The 19,993-nt window shown below is 45.2% G+C and overlaps 1 protein-coding gene across 3 annotated transcripts in view; it reads right to left on the bottom strand.

Annotated features, from left to right (window-relative positions):
• Nucleotides 1-17,226: 17,226 nt before the first annotated feature.
• Nucleotides 17,227-19,993, bottom strand: part of LOC135899348 (protein FAM13B) — a 167,309-nt gene continuing 164,542 nt past the window's right edge. For all 3 annotated transcript variants that reach the window (XM_065428593.1, XM_065428592.1, XM_065428594.1), the window contains exon 24: nt 17,227-19,358. In XM_065428593.1, coding sequence (XP_065284665.1) covers nt 19,290-19,358 — 69 coding nt within the window. In that variant the 3' untranslated portion in view covers nt 17,227-19,289. The remainder of the gene's footprint in view (nt 19,359-19,993) is intronic.

Below are 19,993 nucleotides of genomic sequence, written 5' to 3'. Positions count from 1 at the left end.
CCCCGTTTGAGCTCGCTACACGTATACATGGCGTAGTGCCTCAGTTTAAATCACCCTAATAATACTCGGGCTGATTTCTTTTCGCAGTCGCTTATGGTTGCAAGAACACTCAACGTAGACTCTCACTGCATAGCTTGCACAAAATACGGAGTCATTTTTATATTGCCGCACTTGTGTTCCCATGCTTAACCTTGTCTAAATATCCCGTCTTGTCAACCAAGCGGCGTGGAGAGTGCCACAAAGAAGTCCAAAGGGAACAAGACCACAGATTTACCTGTGGCCAAGGGCGATGAAACACAAAAGCTTTAGGTGAGCAAAATGGCTGCCGCCTTCACCCTCCCCTTATGTGTAGCGACACTCAACGTACGTGGGCTGAGGCATATAAGGCGTCAGCAGCAGTTACTACACGTGCTTAGGCAGCGTGAAGTTGATGTTGGTGCAGTGCAAGAGACAAAGATATCGTCTGCTGGTGATGTCAACCTTGCGCTGCAAACTTTTCAACCTTATTACGAGGTGTGTACTTGTCAAGCATGTGGTGCTTCCGCTGGATGCTTTTTGTTAGTCAGCAAGCAGTTAAATCATTCTTCATTGTCGCTGCGTGTTGATGGGGAAGGCCGCCTTATATGCTGTGACCTCTCTTTTCATTCCCGTAATTGGCGATTTATTTGCGTTTATGCTCCCTCAAAAGTGAGTGACAGGAAGGCTTTCTTCCTCTCACTTGCTCCGCTCCTAGATACTGACAGAGATTTGGTACTGTTGGGAGACTTCAACTGTGTTTGTCATTCCAGAGACCACTCATACCTAACTAATCGTTATGATGCAAGTGCTACTTTCCTGCATCAGTTAACAGAAGATCACAATCTAATAGACGTGGGCGCCTACACACCATCTTGGGTGCGGTTCACGCACTTTCAAGGCGTCTCCCATGCTCGACTTGATCGTGTGTATGTTTCGACAAATCTCTGGTCAAACATTCACAACTACGCCGTGAAGCCTGTATTTTTTACAGACCACTGTTTAGTAGCTGTTTCATGGGGTCCCCGAAAATTTCGCAGATTTGCTCCAAACTGGGAACTGTGGAAACTTAATACACAGCTTTTGCGAGAGGAAAGTTTTGTAAACAAAGTGAAAGAATTATGGCTAGAAATAACACAATGTCAACAACTTTCTTTGTTCGCTCAATGGGAAACGTTCAAAAATAGAGTAAAAAATGAGGCGATTGCCATTTCATGTGAGCTGTCTCAAAGAAAAAAAAGCTGAAAAGCATTACCTTCATGATCTACTTCACAAGCTGCACGCTTTCGAAAGCCAGGAACCAGGGTTGTATAGCGATGAAATAAACACAGTTCGCGCACAAATACAGAAATATGAGACGGAAGTGTACAAAGGAGCAATGGTGCGTTCACGCACAACTCGCTTCACAGAGGAACAGCCCACAAAAAGGGCTCTCGGTGATGAGAAGCGATACGCGCTTTCCAAGCAAATATTAGAAATTGAGTCTGGTGGGTCTATGTACACAGACACGTCCCAAATAATAAGCCTATTTGAAGCTTACTATAAAGATATTTTCGCTGCAGTTAAGCCTCAAAATGGATACGAAGAAAACGCTGATCAGTTTATTTCCCTTATGCCACACTTAGAAGAAGGTGATCGACTCAGCGTTGATGGGCCAATAACTCGAGACGAAATTAATTTTGCCGTCGAAACGCTGCAAAAGAACAAGACGCCTGGTCCTGATGGCCTTAGTGCTGAATTTTATATAAAATTTCAGAAATTCCTGTGTCCTTTTCTGAAGCAGCTTTTCGAAGAAGCCTATCAATATGGGGAGCTTCCTCCATCCTTCTATCAGGGCCACACAACCTTAATACCAAAGAGCACTGATGATGAAACAATAAAGAGAGTAAACGGATATAGGCCGATATCGTTATGTAACGTGGATTACAAAATATTTGCAAAAATACTGACAAATAGATTGCAGACAGTCATTACTAAATTAGTAGGTGATCATCAAACATACGGAATTCGAGGCCGCTCTATACAGACAAATGTTCATATCGCACGTTCAGTCCTTGAATGCATAGAGGGGAGTACGGATCAAGTAGCTCTTCTCCAGATTGACCTCGCCAAAGACTTTGATAAGGTTCAACACGAATTTTTGTTCCAACTACTGCGACATCTTCAATTAGGGGATGTATCATACAATGGTGTAACACTTTGTTATAAACATTGCACCACAAAGTTAATTGTGAACCGTACCCTCTCAGATATAATCCAAGTACAGTCATCCGTTCGTCAAGGTTGTATACATGTATACATGTATACATGTAAAGGATGCATGTATGCCGATGAGGAAATTAAAGTGCTAGCTTATGCAGATGACATTGCCTTCTTTTGCGTCGATAAGCCAAACATTACCAAGGCAATAAACGCTACCCTGCGTTTCTGTGAGACTGCAGGAGCTACTGTAAATTTTGACAAAAGTAGAGGCTTTTGGCTAGGCATGTGGGCGCTCACTCCCTCTGTATTCGCGAATATTCATTGGAATCAGTCTCCGTTGCGATATCTTGGAGTACCTCTCGATAACTTCCGTAATAGTGGACCTCATTGGACGTGCACGATAACCACTATCCGTCGAAAGGTGACAACCTGGCAAGGACGTGATCTCTCCATTTTTGCGAGAGCTAAGGCATGCAATACATTTCTCGCTACTAGGCTTCTTTATGTTCTGCAGGTCTTGCACTGCTCACGTGTCCATGTCCAGGCATTCCATAGAATATTTGCATGTTTTATTTGGCATTCATCATGGGAAGCCATGAGAAGGGACAACCTTTTTCTCCCGCTTGAAAAGGGAGGCCTGGGTCTTGTGCATTTATTTGTGCGACAATTGGTCATGCGCTTATTTTACCTTAAAAATGTCCGTCATCCATTCCTTCTCGCAGTTAATCGAGCACGTCTTGCGTCACACCTCCCTTTTCTTTTGGTCACGACAAACGTTGCTCAAGAACTACCGTTATGGGGCTTCTTAAAGGAACTTGTCGACACTATTTCATTCTTAAAAACCAGATTCAACCTTGAATATTTGTTTACCGTTAATCGCGCGTCGCTAAATGTAGCACTTATAGATAACCTTTTCCCTGAACCTCTGTACCGAAAGCCGTATCTGTCTCTATTTGGTCAAGATGTTCTTTGCCGTGTCCGTAGAATGTTGCATTGCGCCAGCAGCGAAAACGTTTTTCTTCAAGCTGCACGCTTCCACACTGCCAGTTAAAACGTGGCTTCAGGAAAAAGGACTGTGTGTACCCTGGAATACAAATTGTAGGCTTTGCAATCAACCCGAGACAATGGAACATTGCTTTATGCTTTGGCGTGACGCATTTCTTTTTTGGGACATTTTACAAAGAACTATCAAAAAAGACTTTCCTCTCACATGTTATGGTATCCGGTTCCTTCCTTTCAAAAATACAGCCAGTAATACACCATATGATTTCTTTATGTTATTAGGACTTTATTCATTATGGAGAAGTCGAATGATCGACAGACATGCCGAGCCACCTCGCTCGACAAGGTCTATCTTCCGTGAAGAGACTGCTCAAGTCCGTAGTGTGGTGGCTACATATGATCCCGTCCCTGAATGGATTTCACGTCTGGACGCTTGTGTTTGTTTGCCAGAATTTTTAACTGACATTGGACTGTATACTATCTGTGAATTTGTTTCTCTTGTATGTTCATATGTAATGTAACTGCGTTGATCTGACAGTACCGATAATTCCATGCAATAAAGAAAAAAAAAAAAAAACAAGCGGCGCGGTAAAGTGGTTAGAGTACCTGACTTGTTAGTGAGAGGACGTGAGTTCGACTCCTGCTCTCGGGCCCGTTTTTTTTTCAGCTCATTATTTTTTTTATTATGGTATAAATGCCTAATTTAATTAATTCCACCTTTGCGGAGCACCGGAACGAATTACCGTTACTCCCTTAAGGACCATCGGGCAGGGGCAACTGTTAGTCCCCGCAGGAGTAAGCGCATGGGGAGTAACAGTTCATCCCATGTCAGTTCGTCCCCAAAAGGACTAATGGTTGTGGCAAATCAGTTAGTCCCCAAAAGGACTAACCTCCCTACCCCTTTTAGTCCTTTTTTTCTTAGAGTGTATGCAGCATTAGCACTTACCTTAATCTCCGTAAACACGATTTAAATTAGCAAAAGTCTATTAATATTCAACTCGTGGTTGCGTTTCGTTTAATGCAACTTGCCTCCAACTGTTCATAAAAGCCAACTCAGAAAGAAAAAAAGAAAACAATTGCCTCACATGCCGCACCCTACAATTTTGTTCAGAATTTAAAAATCTCGCCGGATGTACGGCGACAGCTTGCGAGCCTGCTACTCAGTCGAGAGCGTTTGCTATCGTGATCAGCGCTCTCTTTGCTTTACGACACACGCGCAAGCCGTGGTAGTAAAAGCCACCGCGGGGCACGTGACCACAGTAACTACTGTAGGTTAAACGAAAGGGCGCGTCATTCCTAGCAATCGCACGTATACCCCCGCCTTATACGAGGGTCGTTCTAGTCAATCCGGGACTTTTTCAAAAAAGAAATAGAACAAATTTCGAAGTGTGGAAAGTGGATCTATTTTTCCACATAACCTTCAGCTACAGTTACACACTTATCCCAGCGTTAACTAACACCTGGAATGCTTCGGCATAGAACGATGGTTACGACGGAACCATTGTAGGGCACCCTTCTTCACTTCACCATCAGTGTTGAAATGTTTTCCTCCAAGGAATTCCTTCAAGGGCCCAAACAGGTTGAACTCACTTGATGTTAAGTCAGGACTAAGTCGGGGGGGGGATAAAATTTTCTAGCCGAGTTCCTGGATTGTTTGGAATGTGCGTGGAGCGGTATGAGGTCGTGCATTGTCTTGCAAAACGACCACACCCTTTGTGATCAAACCCGGACGTTTCATCTGTAAACTTTTGTGCACATCACGCAGGACACGGCAGTAATACTCACTGTTGACAGTGACACCCAGGGGCGTAGCCAGGGGGGGGGGGGGGGCTTATGGGGCTTCAGCCCCCCCCGAAATTTTTTCGTGCTGTCATGTGCCGCCGACCAAAACAACTCCCGGCGCCAGAAATCATGCCCGATTTTGTCTAGAATTTCCTTAATTCACGCCCGAAAAGACATTTTAGCGCGAACATTGCCAAATCGGGCTGGATTTCGGGGCAACGCCCATGCATAGGGAGTCACATATCACATATCGAGTCACATATCGTAACGCAAGGAGCCCCACCGGGCACAGAATTTCAAGGGCGTTTTGAAGGCGAGCGGGGTCGTCTCGGCATCTCGCGGAGGCCGCGGAATCTACGGAGCGCTTGGATTTCAATTCTGAAACGTTGTGGGTGTGAAGTTGTCATAACATTTTGATGCGGAAGGTCCATTGAGATTTTCAGAGTCGTGCTTTAGATTTTCGATTCCGGAACTTTTTGGGTTTAATGCTGTTGTAAGCATTTGACACCGAAGGTGCATCGCCTTTTCTAAAGTCGTACATCGGGCCATACAACGAGACAAGCCAAATCAACATACTATCAGACAAGTTGACAAAGCACGCAGCGAGGTCCGATGAGACAAAGCGTTCTGGTGGTTCATTTGTGCCATCAGGTCACAGAAAAGAATATAAACATTTAGTTTTTTCACCTGCGCCAAAGCATCCATGTCAAGACACTAAAGCCGCCATTGTAACTAAGTTCTTATTTATTTTTCTACCTAGACTTTTATTCGCGAGGATATATTGAGCCTCTTTCTCCTTTCTTTTTCATTCTTTTTTTTTTTTTGTTCTCGCAACCCGCGGGCTGCCGATCCAGCCAGAGCGCATGCGTTTTTCTCGTGCTGCATCGATAACCGCGCGGCGCACTTGGATGCGCGTTTGTTTTTCTCTGGCCGACTGCATTATTTATCACCTGGCAGAGTTTTGGACGCTTTCCGGCTAGCAGACGAGAAAAAGAAACAATGCATAGTCGCTCGCCGCCAGCACTGCGGGGACTCGATGGATTGCAACGCGTTCGCTTGAGCGCAACCTCTCCGGAAAATTTTGTCTCGCCGGTGTAGGATACCGAGCAGTACGCGTATGGTTTTCTGTGGACCAAGCTTCACACGTTTTCTTCGATAATCGTTCGGTAGCCACACTAGGTGCCCAAAGTAGGCATTCGAATGTAGCCAAAATGCTTTCCTTTGCGTTATACTATTTCGCTGCCCCCCGCCCACAAAACAAAGAGAAGACATTACTGCGGCGCAGCGAATTTTCGCATGGTGAAAGTTCGATTTTGTTACTTCTTTTGCGGAAAGTAATGGGCGACGGGACGCTTCAGTTGCCGGATACTATTTTATTATTGCGATAGCAGCTCTATGAAGACTCCAGCCGCATTCCTGTCATTGCCCTCATGTTGCGTATAAATAAAGGCCAAGGGCGATAACATCGTGACCGCGCGCCGCATGCTCTATGTGCGAGTGAAAGCGTGCGGGGGGAAAGGGGAGGTGGTGAGCCGACGATGGTGGCTGAGTCTTGTGTGCGCAAGGGAGAAAAGCGGGGAGGAAGCGCGCCGCCTTCCGTCGCACGCGATACATTTTGGGAGTGGAGGGAAGGGGGGGGGGAGGTGCTGTGATCTGTGAATCTGTGGTTGCGCAACCTGCTTATTTGCCTTGTTTGACGCATTATATATAGTGACTTTTTCTTAGGTACGTAGATTTATTGGTGACTTATGCGTATATTTAAATATCTTGTTTCGAGGTTTCGTGCGTATGCGCAGTGAACATTGTTTCCAGTGACAATTTTTTGCCCTGTATCAAGCTGTATCTTCACATTTGTGTATTCCCTTGTATCTTCGCATTTCTAATGTACGAAGGCGAGTCAAATGAAAGTGAGACAACCCGCCCGGTGCAATAATGGTTCGGTTCATTATTTTCGAGGCATGCGCGTAGCACATACGCATCTCATTTACAAGTGACATGCAGAGGTAAGGTTAAATGTTCTTTAATGCTCTCATACACGGGGTTTAACATGGTTGCGTGACATTATGGACACTTCAAAAGTTGAACAGTTTGGTGTCGTGAGGTTTTTGACAAACGAAGATGTTTCCCAAATAGAAATTATTCGCCGTATGGCTGCCGTATGCGTTGAACATTGCGTTTCATTGGCCACTAAGAAGCGTTGTAGCAAACTGTTCAAAGAAGCACATGAAAGTTACAAAGACGATCCATGGCCGGGCCAAAGCCACCGTGCAACCACCCCCAACACAATTGAAAAGGCCGTGGTTGCTCAGTGGCTATGGTGTTCGGCTGCTGAGCACGCGGTCGCGGGATCGAATCCTGGTCACGGCGGCTGCATTTCGATGGAGGCGAAATTCGAAAACACCCGTGTACTTAGACTTAAGTGCACGTCAAAGAAACCCAGATGAGGGTGACGACTTTTTGTCTGTAATTGTGACCGGGGATGACTCATGGTGCCGCTACTACTAGCCTGAAACACTACGGCAAATCTTACAGTGGAAACATTTGAATTCACCGCTCCCAAGGAAAACAAAGGCCGTCAGTTATGCCGAAAAAGCGTTGACTTCTTTTTAGATCGTTAGGGGCCACTATTGATCGAATTTTCTAAACCTGGAGAGACTCTAAATCGTTTCAGACATTGTGAAAGATCGGATCGGCTGCGTGTCGCAAATTCTCGCAATTAAGAACAAACGACGCGGAAAATTGAGCATTGGGGACATCTTGCTTCACGACATTGCCCGTTCCCACGTCGCTGATGTGGTTAATACAAAACTGGCAATGTTCAAGCGGGAAACGCTGCAACATCCCTCATGCAGCCCAAACCTGTTGCCTTGCGTCTTCCACATTTGGTAAAATTTGAAGAAACTGCTCAAGGGAACCAGATTCGTGTCGAAAGATGACTTGTAGTCATTTACAGATTTTTGAGGCAGCAACCCAAGGAGTTTTATGAGACGAGAATTACGCGACTCGTTTGTAGAACAAGTGTCTAAATTCTCATGGTGACTACTTTTAAATAAAGTACCCCGTTTGTCATATATTCTAATTGGCTCACTTTCATTTGACTCGCCCTCGTATATTTTGCAAAACTCCTGCTTTTTATATGTGCTCTCTGTTGCGACTATAATTTCGGAGCAATTACTTGCAATGAACAACCGGTGACAGCTGCTCCTGCGCAATACATTCTAACAAAGCAAAGCGTCATTGTGATTTTCCCCTGGTCGTTGCATATGTACAAAAATGTAAACAAGGTTGTTGAATGACAGACATATATATATATACATATACATATATATATATATATATATATATATATATATTGATCCCTCGACTAATATTATAAGGAGCAGGCCGAGCTGCAAAGTGAGCCCCCCCCGAACGAAATTTCTGGCTACGCCACTGGTGACACCATGGTGTAAAAAATCTACGTGAATAATTTCATGTTTTTCCCAGAATACACTTGCCATCACTTTACTAGCAGACGCAACTGTTCGAAATTTCTTGGGAGGTGGTGATTCCGTATGCCTCCACTGCATCGGTGCTCTTTTGGGTTCTGGGTTGAAATGATGAACCCATATTTCGTTACATGCCATGATGCGATTCAGAAAATACTGGCCTTTTATAGCATTCCTTCAGTTCCCTACAGGCTTCAACTCTTCTGTGTCTGTCAAAAGCGCACAGCTGCTTTGGAACCCAGCGTGCACTCACTTTTCGGAACAACAAATTATCATGAATTAGTGTATTCACTGTTCCTAATGACAGATTAAACACCTTTGCGATTTCACGACAGGTTATGCGATGATTGTCCACGATCAGCTGCTCCACGCGCTGAATGTTCTCAGGAACGACTACCGTGGGCTGTGATCCAACACGACCGGGATCGTCAGTAATAGAGATACGGCCATCTTTGAAGCGCTTATACCATTCAAACGTCTTACTGCGACTGAATGTCTCCTCGCCGTGCTGAGCCTGAAGTCTTCGGTAAATTTCTGCAGGTTTTATGCCCTCGTTCACTAAAAACTTCATCACAACATGCTGTTCCACGTAGTGTTGCGTACTCCAGGGTAGTGTATCGTACTGCTGCCGAGTTGTAGCGACGCCTGCCTATCGAAGCTCGACCGACGTTACTATTGGGTAGCGTGGCGTTGTCGGCGGGCTGCAGGCATCCGGTAGGCCATGGCGACCGGGCAAGGACGAGACGATTTCTAGTACGAAACTTGCACGGTTTATTCAAAGGTTGGGGAAAGATGAAGAGAAGAGAATGAAGTGATGAAAAGTACATTTGGAGCCCCTTAAACAGGCTCTCTACAATCGTGGGAGGGATCTTGCCTCCGTCGAGGTCACGTGACGGGCACAGAGTCTGATTGGCGGAAAGAGGGCCCCGCCTCCGGTTATACCACGCCTCTGGTGGTACCGAGCCTCCTGGAATTGTAGACGCTTGTCTCTTTTGCGCGTTGCTGGTTCGTGCAAGTTCTCCTGTAGAGTTTGACCGTTCGAGGAAAGGGTCCCTCTAAAGTCGCGCACAAACACACACACACACACAAAAGAGGCCCGTAAACACTGCGGGGCTTCCGCCAGACACTCGAAAAGGTCATGGCGAATTAGGAAGTCACGCTTCATTTCGACGAGGCATGGTGGGTGAAGGTCGGCTGAGAGAACACGAGATGCTGGACGCCGACCGTAGCAGGAGAAGTCAAGCCTCATTTCGACGAGGCATGGTGAGAGAAGGTCGGGTGAAATTCCTTTCTGCACGTGGTGCCAGACGCCAACCGTAACAGTAGACGTTCACGCTGTTGTCCGCGATCTTGAATAACAGTCTATCCAGAAGCGCGGGAAGTGAGCGCCGTCTACCGGTAACAGGACACAGGTGCCAGTTTCTACTGCATACAAAACCTCCAGCCTATAGGCATCCATTTAAAAATGGTAAGAAAAAAGTCCCGGATTGAGTTGAACGACCCTCGTATGTTCAACTAAGGCGCTCGTCCCTGTAGTTGCGCAGTCCGCGCGTCTCATGCATGTCGTGTTGAAATCTTATGAGTGAAGGATAACGCCGTTAATTTGGCATGGAGTGCGAAAAAAAAGGCTTCTTGCTTCTTTCATTCATTGCTATACTCGAGGCGTGTTTTAGAGCGTAGTTCCTGTGGCGAGCGTCGGCGGCGCAAACCAAGCGAACGAGCACAGCGAAAGACAAAAGAGCGAACGCGGAGCGGGATACGAAAGAAACGAGCCGCGAACAGCGGAGACCAATGAGAGCGGCCTCTTCAGTGACGAGTGTGCGGGAAGCTGGTGTGATGCGGACCCGCCTGACCGCTCGTTTCGTACTATCGTCTGCTCGCGTCAGCTCTCGCTCGCGCTTGTTTGATTTGCTTGGTTTGGTATCGTTCGTGCTTAATTCTTTCGGTTGTCACGGTTTGCGATTTTTGTAATCTAATTATATGAGCGACGCGAATTGTTTAGTACTTTCTTGAAGCCTCGCGGGCCCCGGCGATTACACTGGAGCCTTCGACGAGTCATGTATAAAAGCCGACGCGCTTGACCCGCAGATTGGATTTCCAACGATCGCCGACTCTGCTAACCGTATCGTTGTGCTTGAGTGTTACTTGTTTTGCTAGACTTAAGTTCGCCCAATAAAGAGTTAAATTTGTAACTCGTTTCGGCACTGTCGTTTTTCACTGCGACTACCACGTGACAATATAATCGTGTCAGCCAGTTCTTTCTGGACAATGAGCTACGCAACCGGTGGGAGTGCTTCGACTGCCGCAGCTGCTAAACCAGCTGCCCGAGCAGAGGCTCAGAGGAGCCGCCGAGAGGACCCTGTGGTTCAGTATCAAATTCATTGCCACAGTATATCACGAATTCAAAACACATAAGCAGCTGCGCTCAAAATTCGCATTAGTGAGTATCGTGATCGCCGGCGAATTTTTTTTTTTTTTTGACGTCATCGCCGCCGTGCTTTACCAAGTCCAGGCGCGAGGAAAATGAGCGGACAGCGCGCCGTATGCTGCGGGTGCAAGCGCAAGCAAGCGAGCGTGAGTAACACGACCTAGAAGTTCCTGGTGGTGTTGGGGTAAGCCATGAAGGATGGCGCCTTGATGGCGACTTGATGCGCGCCGTCTACAATGCCTCGTCGGGCGAGGAGTACATCGAGGCTGATTGAGGCACGCTAGCGCCGCCATGCCGCGTGCCCACATGTTGGAGGTCACGTGATCACGTGGAGGTCACGTGATCACGTGGTTGTTGGTCACGTGGAGGAAAACGCGCGTATCCTCTTCTCTAGTCCTGTCACTCCGACCCTGGCATAGAGTTTCTCACTAATATCGTGAGAAACTCTATGGACCCTGGCTGCGCATAGCACTACTGACTACAGTGTAGTCGGCGCAGCTGAGCGCATTCGCGGCCCGCGCGCCAGATTTTCGAGGTCGGCTGTGGTAAGGTCCCTTTAGGCTGTGGCGGGTGCGAGATCTCAGGGCGAGCAGAGATGGTTGGTGGCTTCATGTGCGTCTAGTGTTGTAGGTCACGTGATCTGTGTTTTGGGGGCGCGGCAGAGTTGAAATGGTGACGAGACTGTCGCAGCTCAATACGTTCGCTTTGGGACAAGCACGAGCGCATATCCTGTTGGTGGCGCCTCTCATCACGCCAGTGTTGAGACAGCGAGTGCTCGTGGTAATCGAATGAAATCTGTTCATGCTTGCCTTTTGGCGCAGCACACGTTTTAGTTTGGGAATGTATTACTACAGTTTACATGACCCATAAAACTATGAAGGTTACTTGATCGTGTAATTATCTAATGGTTAGCTATCACTGTCAATGTCATGCCTTTTGGGCGAAACTGCAGCTTTTTTGTGTATTTTCTAGCTTGACAAGTCTCCTCGCAGGGTAAATAGGAGCAACCACTTTGATACTACGCAAGCGCAATCTAATAGTTTACCACTCCTGTAACCAGCTGGCTAACTTCATGGCCTTAAAGCATATAGTTTTTCATACCGATTGATAAACACCGAAATTTCGTGAACTTCACTGTCTAGCGGTATTTATGCTGATGACACACGACACCACGGACTGGCACATTAAAACTTTCAGGTGGCCACTAAATATTATAGTTGGTGCACAAGTTCGTGCAACCACCGAGGAACGTACCGCTCAATTCATGCTGCAGTGGGCTCCTACAAATGTGGCTATCCTTTCAAGTGATTTGACGGTGCTGCTAGGTGTAGACAATTTTGAGGCCATCCAGCAACAAGAAATGTGACTTAGCGTCCCATTTCGAGATTAAGCTCCAGAGCTAGTTACATGATCGCAATTTGGAAGCTTGTCCTGCAAAAGCATCCTATATGCATGCCGGTCCTATTGTGGCCTCTCCCGTTTTGTGCTTCGTGGAGGCAGCACGTGCAGCGGCCCTGCTGGTGCTATCACGACAGTAGTTCTTGCAGTTTTCCCCCTGTACTTGGGTTCAAAGCAACATTGAGCGAAATACTGAGAATGCCAATGTGTATTTTAACAGTTCATATTGGGGGGAGTTGGCGCCATATCCTCAACTAAACTGCCAAAGTAGAATCTCTTCTCACCTCCCCACATTTTGACCTCGAGGGCCAAGCGGTTTATTGTCATGGTACAAACACCGCACGCTTACCACAGCTAGCCGACCTTCAGCCCATTGAGGCTTAAGACCAACATGATTTGCGACAGCAGTGGCATAGTGAAACTTGTTGACAAACCAGTCTGTGCTCACGTTTTATTTCTTTTTCTTTTGACGAAAATTGGCACAAATGTTTAGAATGTCTCCCTGATGCTTCCCTAAAAGTTTCATAGTGATATCTTGAGAACATTTTATTCAATTAAATTGAGCAGAATTCTTCTTCCTCCAACTTTCTGGAGAGCATGGGGAGCTTAAAAAACGTGATAGAAGACTTGTTAAGTATTGACTGCATAGCCAAGTGCGTGCTGAAGGTCGTGACATTCTTGCATTTTTTTTTTCGCAACACAAAATTTTTTGGAGTGCCATATTTTATGTTACCTTCGTACCAAGCGCACTTTCAAGGTAGACGAATAGCCATATCGTAAACTTACAAAGGGTCAAGATAAGAAAGCAAGAATGTCACTACCTGCACTGCAGCCTAAGGAACGTGACAAAAAAAAAAAAAAAAACGGAGTGCAAATATGTTAAACAGTAACAAAGAAATCGGCTCCAGAAACTGAGCATTAAGGCAGAAAAAGTTTTGAGAAAATGGCTCTCAAATTTTCACCTTCTCCTCAGTTCTCTAAAAGGCACAAAATTTGTAGTCTTTGGGGTGTTTTGTGATGTGGGGCTTCTTGTACATGTGGCCTCTGGTCTGCTGTGCTTCCCCCCACCCCCCTTTTCTTTTTCTTTTTATAGGGCATTCTTTGCTGCTGCTACTCTACAAAGAGCATGGTGCCTAAGTTTCAAACCAAGTGACGTGCAGAACTCTGTGTGGGCATGAATACAGTTTCAGTGTACATTCAGGCAGCCTGTACCCGCAGGCTGCCCGATTGATAGAAAAGTACAATCAATGATGCATTTTTTTTTCTTTTGGTAGAATTGGCCATGTTACTGAATGAAGGCTATGAGTGTCAGCAGCCTCCCAAGTCATCTTTACTTGACAATGGCTGTAGAACTTAGGATCAGAGAGCCAGTAATAGATTTGCAGCTGCTAGGTGCTTTCCAGAATTGTACTTTTGTATGATGCCTCAATCACTTCGGCAGCCGTCTGTGCCAGCCCAAGGGGCGAACAGAGCTCATGAGGTTCTTTTTATGAAGAAGTGGTATGATAGATATTGTTACGAGCTATCGTGACACTATGATAATAAAGTGAAAGCGCAATATACTTAGTTGAGGGTCCTAGGTGCCGATGTGCGAAATGCCTAGCCGCAGATGCAAGGAGCCGACGCGCGATGTGCTTAGTCGCGCAGTTCGAGGTGCCGACGCACCAAGTACCTAGCCGCGCAGTCCGGGGTGCCGATGCGCGAAATGTCTAGTCGCGGCCTCGAGGAGTCGAGCCTCGATGCGCTTACTCGCGCAGTCCGACGTGCCGACGCGCGAAATTCCTAGCGGTGGGCTCGAGGAGTCGACACACTCTGCGCTTATTCGCGAAGTCGGCGGTGCCGACGCGCGAAATGCCTAGTCGCGGGCTCGAGTAGTCGACATTCCATGCGCTTATTCGCGCAGTCCGAGGTGACGACGCGTGATATGCCTAGTCGCGGGCTCGAGGAGTAGACACTCGATGCGCCTACTCGAGCAGTCCGAGGTGCCGATGCACAAAACGTTTAGCCGAGGGCCCGAAAGTCCGCATGTGATGCGTTGATCGCCGAGTCGGAGACTCCCTAGGCGCGAAATGCTTAGCCGCGAGTCTGAAACGTCCACAAACATAGGGATCGGCCACGCTACTGCGATGTCCGCATAGCGCCCGTTTTGACACGTCGAGGTTACGGCGAGTGGAGGCGTCCAGACTCGCGAGGTGCAAAGAGCCGAGCAGACGACGCGAGCGCCGAACCAATGGAGAACATAATGGCGAACAATGGCGAACATAGTCACGTGGCGGGCGCGGCCGATCGCAAACTCCGGCACGACCTTCAATCATTTGCGTTTTGTGCGCTTGTTTCTTATGGAGGAGATAGCTGAACCGGCATATTTGAAGACGGAGAAACGCGCTTTCCAACGAGACCAAGATGGCGGCGCTCGGTCGCGCCGATCTGGATATTGTGGCTTGAAAAACGCTGTTCTTTCTTGATTTCCGCGAGATTTTTCGCCACCTTGGCTGAAAAATCGAATTTTTTAGAGCACTTCTAAGTAGTTTACAGTGATGATATTTGGGTATCAGATCGAAAAAGGGTAATAGAAACTGAAAATGGGATTTTCAGAAAATCAATTTTTTGGCAATTTTTCGCGATGCGAAAGCCGCGTCCCCCCTTAAAGCTACATTTGCAAATTCTATAACCTTAAATACCAGCCACAGTACACGAGTATTGTGCTGCTACAGCAGCCCCGATATGAGAGCATGTACTGAATGCAGCACTGTCCCAGTGAAAACATTCGTCCATAGGACATCCGAATGGTATCCCCACGTTTATGCACCATTTCGGAGACAAACGAGAGATCCACCTGACGTCCAGTATCGAATATCCTACCACGGATGTCCCAAGAATGTCGCACATCAAGCTGCTTCGGATACCTTACCATGGATGTCCCAACATGCATCTTTTTTTTTATATATATACACGTGAGCATTTGTCCTTTGATTGACGCTTTGAGTTTTCTCGTAACAAAATTGATTTCTTATGCAATCCGAAGCTATCATGTCTGCAGCTCGTATGTACATCGTACTTTACCAATTCACTAAAACATTTTGATAACTCCAATTAGTTCAATAAGCTATTAGCAAATGGCAGAAGGCCTATAAGAATGAAATATGCTGTACTTGCATACACGAACGTATGTGCATAACATGTGCACATAATGCCTGTGTTCTTCATGTGGGGACGCTCTGCCTGTTGCATCTGTCGCACAGTGTGTGCTGTGACCGCAACAGATTGTGACACTGTGTAAAGACCATGGCATATGTGCGTAACATGTACGCTGCATGGACTTGTTCCGACAGAGGTTGTTCATAAGATATCCATAGAATGCCAGTCACTGGGGCGCCCACTACAACGGTAAGTGGCAAGATGCATGCTTGCTTTCAATCCACCAGTGAATACGAGGCAAATTAGGGGCCAAGATGTTGTAACCTAGTGCATTTCTAAAAAGACACACTGATATGCTACTTTAATCTGTGTCGCAATGACAAAGTTGTGTGGCATCATTTCGAGACGATGCTTTGCTCAAGCACATGCTGGAGTGAAAGTGCTTCTCATCTTGTAACTGCTAAAAACTGCATGCTCCTGTGTGCAACAGCACATAAGTATGACATACATACGGAGTATTTTTAGGCACCGAGGTTGCATTTTACTTGTGTATGTTCGTCCCTATTTTTGCACCGATACATATAGGAAGGTTAACTTTCTAAATTACTAGCTCAATGGTTCCCTTGAATCAGCAGAGACTATCTTGGTGACTCACCTGATTTTGGCAAGCAGCTCACAAAGAGTTTCTAAGAAACTATGAAGACATATAGTGGAGGCTGTGGTGCCTGTCGCTGCAATTTAAGGCAAGAGTAAACCACCGGGCCTCACAAATGTTTAATTGGCAACCTTCAAGCTCCTCCCAGCATTTCCAAAAAAGGTGCAGTTACAACAATGTAATACACATGCAGTATTCACAACTGCAGTATACTGTCAAATAATTGTATACATATAGCATATTTGATCATATACATGACCACATGGGCATATCACGAATTACTATCATAATAGCACTCATGTACGATAACACTGTCAAGCAATGCAAACATTATCATTACACCACTGGGGTATATCTGTATACAAAACACAAAGTACAAGGTACTGAAGCCAGGCATGTGGAGGTGGTGGTCAATACAAAAGTGCCATCGTAAACAATTATAGCATGTTCACTGTATAAATTGGCCACTTCCATCTCCAGATTTTTAGAACGAAACAAGTATCAAAGAGCACAAATCTACGCTACAGCGTTATCTTGGTTACATTCATTACAATCAAGACACAGCGTAATAGCAAAGCTAAATAAACGGTGTTGGTAGAGACCAGTAGCTTGCCACCTAGAAGTGCTGTTAATAACCAAAATACATATGCACGTTACCACTACAAGTACAGAGTCATATATAAGCAAACTAGTAACACATTTCAGCAACTGGTCAGAGAAACCATGGCAGCAAGCTACCTGCCATTTTAGTGAATAACTAACTATGCAAACTTACAAGAGCCCTCTTAAACTCTTTTGCCAGTGTGTACAATTTCAACTGCCATGCTATATAAAGTGAGCCAGATGGTTCCAGTAAGTTTTTCAAAACCGTAGTGAAACCTGCATCCTTCTCGGTAACATAGGCAGCATAAGAAAATGGTATGTTCCCAACAGAAAAACAGTTATAATCCAGGGCCATACAAGTCACAAACATCGTACTTGATACTTAGTATGAAACCCCCATAAAACATGCCATATGAGTGGATTTCAGCCATCTCACCATAACAGGTAGGATATTGCCACCGAGAGGCATTCAAACCAGCACCTGTTTTGAAGATGTGTAATCAGACAATCGCAAGCACTCTCAAGAAACTCTTTAATGCTCACAGCATCACATTCACTGCCATAAATAACGTGTCCAATCATCCATCCAACAACATTCTCACACATAATACTGTCATCCATGAACATTTCAGGTTTAGTCTATGTACGGACACTTGGACAAATAATATTTATATATGTATATGTATGTATATGTATATATATATAATATATGTATGTATATATTTAATATTTATACAGCACTTTGCATACTCAAAATATCATCTGAAAGCTTGCTTGCAGACACTGCACCACTTCCTTCCTACATAAAGAAGAAAAAGAAACCTCTAACTGCATGTCCAGGTGAATGTAAAAAGACACAAAAAAAATAAAAATAAAAAGGCACATGAACGTAGCATCACACTGGGTCCATAGAATTCATAAACTCAAGTGAGGAAAGGTTCACTAGACTAGCCACACGCACAACATGGCCGCAGTTACCATGTCACACACATAGCATGTGGAGACTAAAAATGCCGTGGCTTGTAGTATCATGCCTCTAAAGAACAGGTATAACCCATGTTGACAACTACATACACATATGTCAGGTACAATATATACCAAACAGTCTACAAGCAAACAGACGCACACGTGCACATGATAAAACAGAAAGGGAACACCGTTCTTGGCTACTTGGCTAAGAAACAACATTTTGTCCCGTTCCATCCGATCAAGGCACTCGATCGTCAAAAACAAGCAGTGGTGTCCTTGGAGCCAGCAATCTGCCAGGAAGCCTGGCACTTGCTGTATGCCACCAAATCTGCTAACTATTAAAGCCAAGCACGCCTCGAAAGATGCAATGCTAAAACAAGAGCTAAAAAAGGTGGCCAAGGCAACCTGACTATTTCTAAGCACTGCCTTTGAACAAAAGCTACCAAAGGCCATCACATTACACCCATGCATCCCAGGCAACCAGGAAGGCATGCACGCACAATGACAAGTACAAACAATAAAAAATGCCACAAGCTTACTTCTAGCAAGTGTAACAACAATATTCTGCAAAAGAAAGCAATCACCGAAATTGAGTGCATAAAAAAAAAATGCTGCTGGAATTGACACAGTGTTCTTTTTTCTATCCACTAGATTGGTTCACACTGATGAGAAAATTAACTGCCGTAAGAAAAAATGCAGCCTGCAGTGCAATCTTAGCCAAATTAAAATATGTGCTACAAACATTATTTTGGCAAGTGCACAAAAGTTGCCGCAACGGTGTTGTGTCACGTTTTCAAGACAGCACGCCTTACAGGCAAGAAATTGGAAATGAAATATCTATGTGACGGCAATTCTATGCTCTAGTATGCATCATACATAATGAATGACGTATGTATGTGCATCATCATAATCATGTGCATCATCCAAAGCTCACGCATGTGCATAAATGCACAACCTTTACTCTATTTGTGAGAGAATTAATCTACTGCCAATATGAACATGTCACATCAATCAGGTGAACACAGTGCCAACTCCAAGAGATGCAGCAGGTGACTGCATCTATTTGCATATCACGGTTTCAGGCCTACAGCTCTGCTGGACAAGAACATCAAAAAATGGGCTTATCCTCACAATAAATTGTCAACCATAAGGCCACATACTTGTGTGGCATCACACATTACAAAAGCTCCAGAGCAGTGGAAGCTTCTCATGGAGGCATGAAACTAAAACACCTCTTTTCTTGAAAACCAACAACAAAGAATGAATCAACAGCAATGCCACAGAGTAGAAAAGATGTTATGATGGCTTAACGGTTAAGACTATGTATGCAATGCACTTATGGATTTCCTGTTCCATATTTTGTTGTAGGAAAAAAAAAGCAGAAGAAAAAGACAGGGAAAAGAAAGAAACGTGTTCTCATGCTGCCACCCACAGAAGCACAGTAATAAAAATGCTGTATCTGAACCTCGATGGCTGCCACGGAACTACGCATTCACTCCACAGCACATGATCATGTGGTTCCAACATGGGGGAGTGCCACCCTCAGTGAGAGGAAGAAAGGAAAAGAATCAATAAAGATTGGGTTGCACACAGACGACGTCTGCCAGCTTCATATTTCACGTCGATGTTCATGTTTAGAGACGAGCACCTCCAACAGTCGCATCCGGGCCTTGACATGCTGCAAGACAATTAAATGATCATTAGCATCTTGCCAGAACTTGCAGCATAACACTAGGCACAGTTGTCTCAGATTATTAAGCCTCATAGATCATACGCTTATTAATTTAAAATAAAGCACAAAATTGTGGCTAGCCTAACGTGCTTCCAATGCATGCTAAAGTCAATGAATATAAATGACACTCTGGTAGATGAAACCATTTTGCTTCTCCGTACAAATGCTAACCAGAAAGAAAACCAAAATGGATTCGCAGCTAACCGGGCAAGAAACATTCACAGGGTGCCATATAATAAGCACATGTTTAGACTTGATGCCTAAGAATGAGAAGTGCCCAAAAGAAAATAAACACATCACAAAGAGCAAAACCTAACAACATAAAGCCATGGCAGCCATTTCCCATTGGCACTTCTTAACATCCGGAACTGCAGCCTTACATCCTTGAATCCAGTTCAATGTCCTCATACTGCAGGCGTAAGCCTCCATACATTGCTCGTATGGGAAAATTGGAAAACACTCCCAAAGTAACTCTACAACAGCCTCAATAGACACATTAAACAACTTCAGGAGGAAGCCGACAATTAGAAATGCCTTGCTGGTATGAGCAATTATGCTTATTTTTCATAAATGCAAGCATG

The sequence above is a fragment of the Dermacentor albipictus genome, chromosome 1 (assembly GCF_038994185.2).
Source record: "Dermacentor albipictus isolate Rhodes 1998 colony chromosome 1, USDA_Dalb.pri_finalv2, whole genome shotgun sequence".
Lineage (NCBI taxonomy): Eukaryota > Metazoa > Arthropoda > Arachnida > Ixodida > Ixodidae > Dermacentor > Dermacentor albipictus.
Note: the sequence above shows the minus strand (reverse complement) of the source record. Positions and strands in the feature narration are given on the sequence as shown.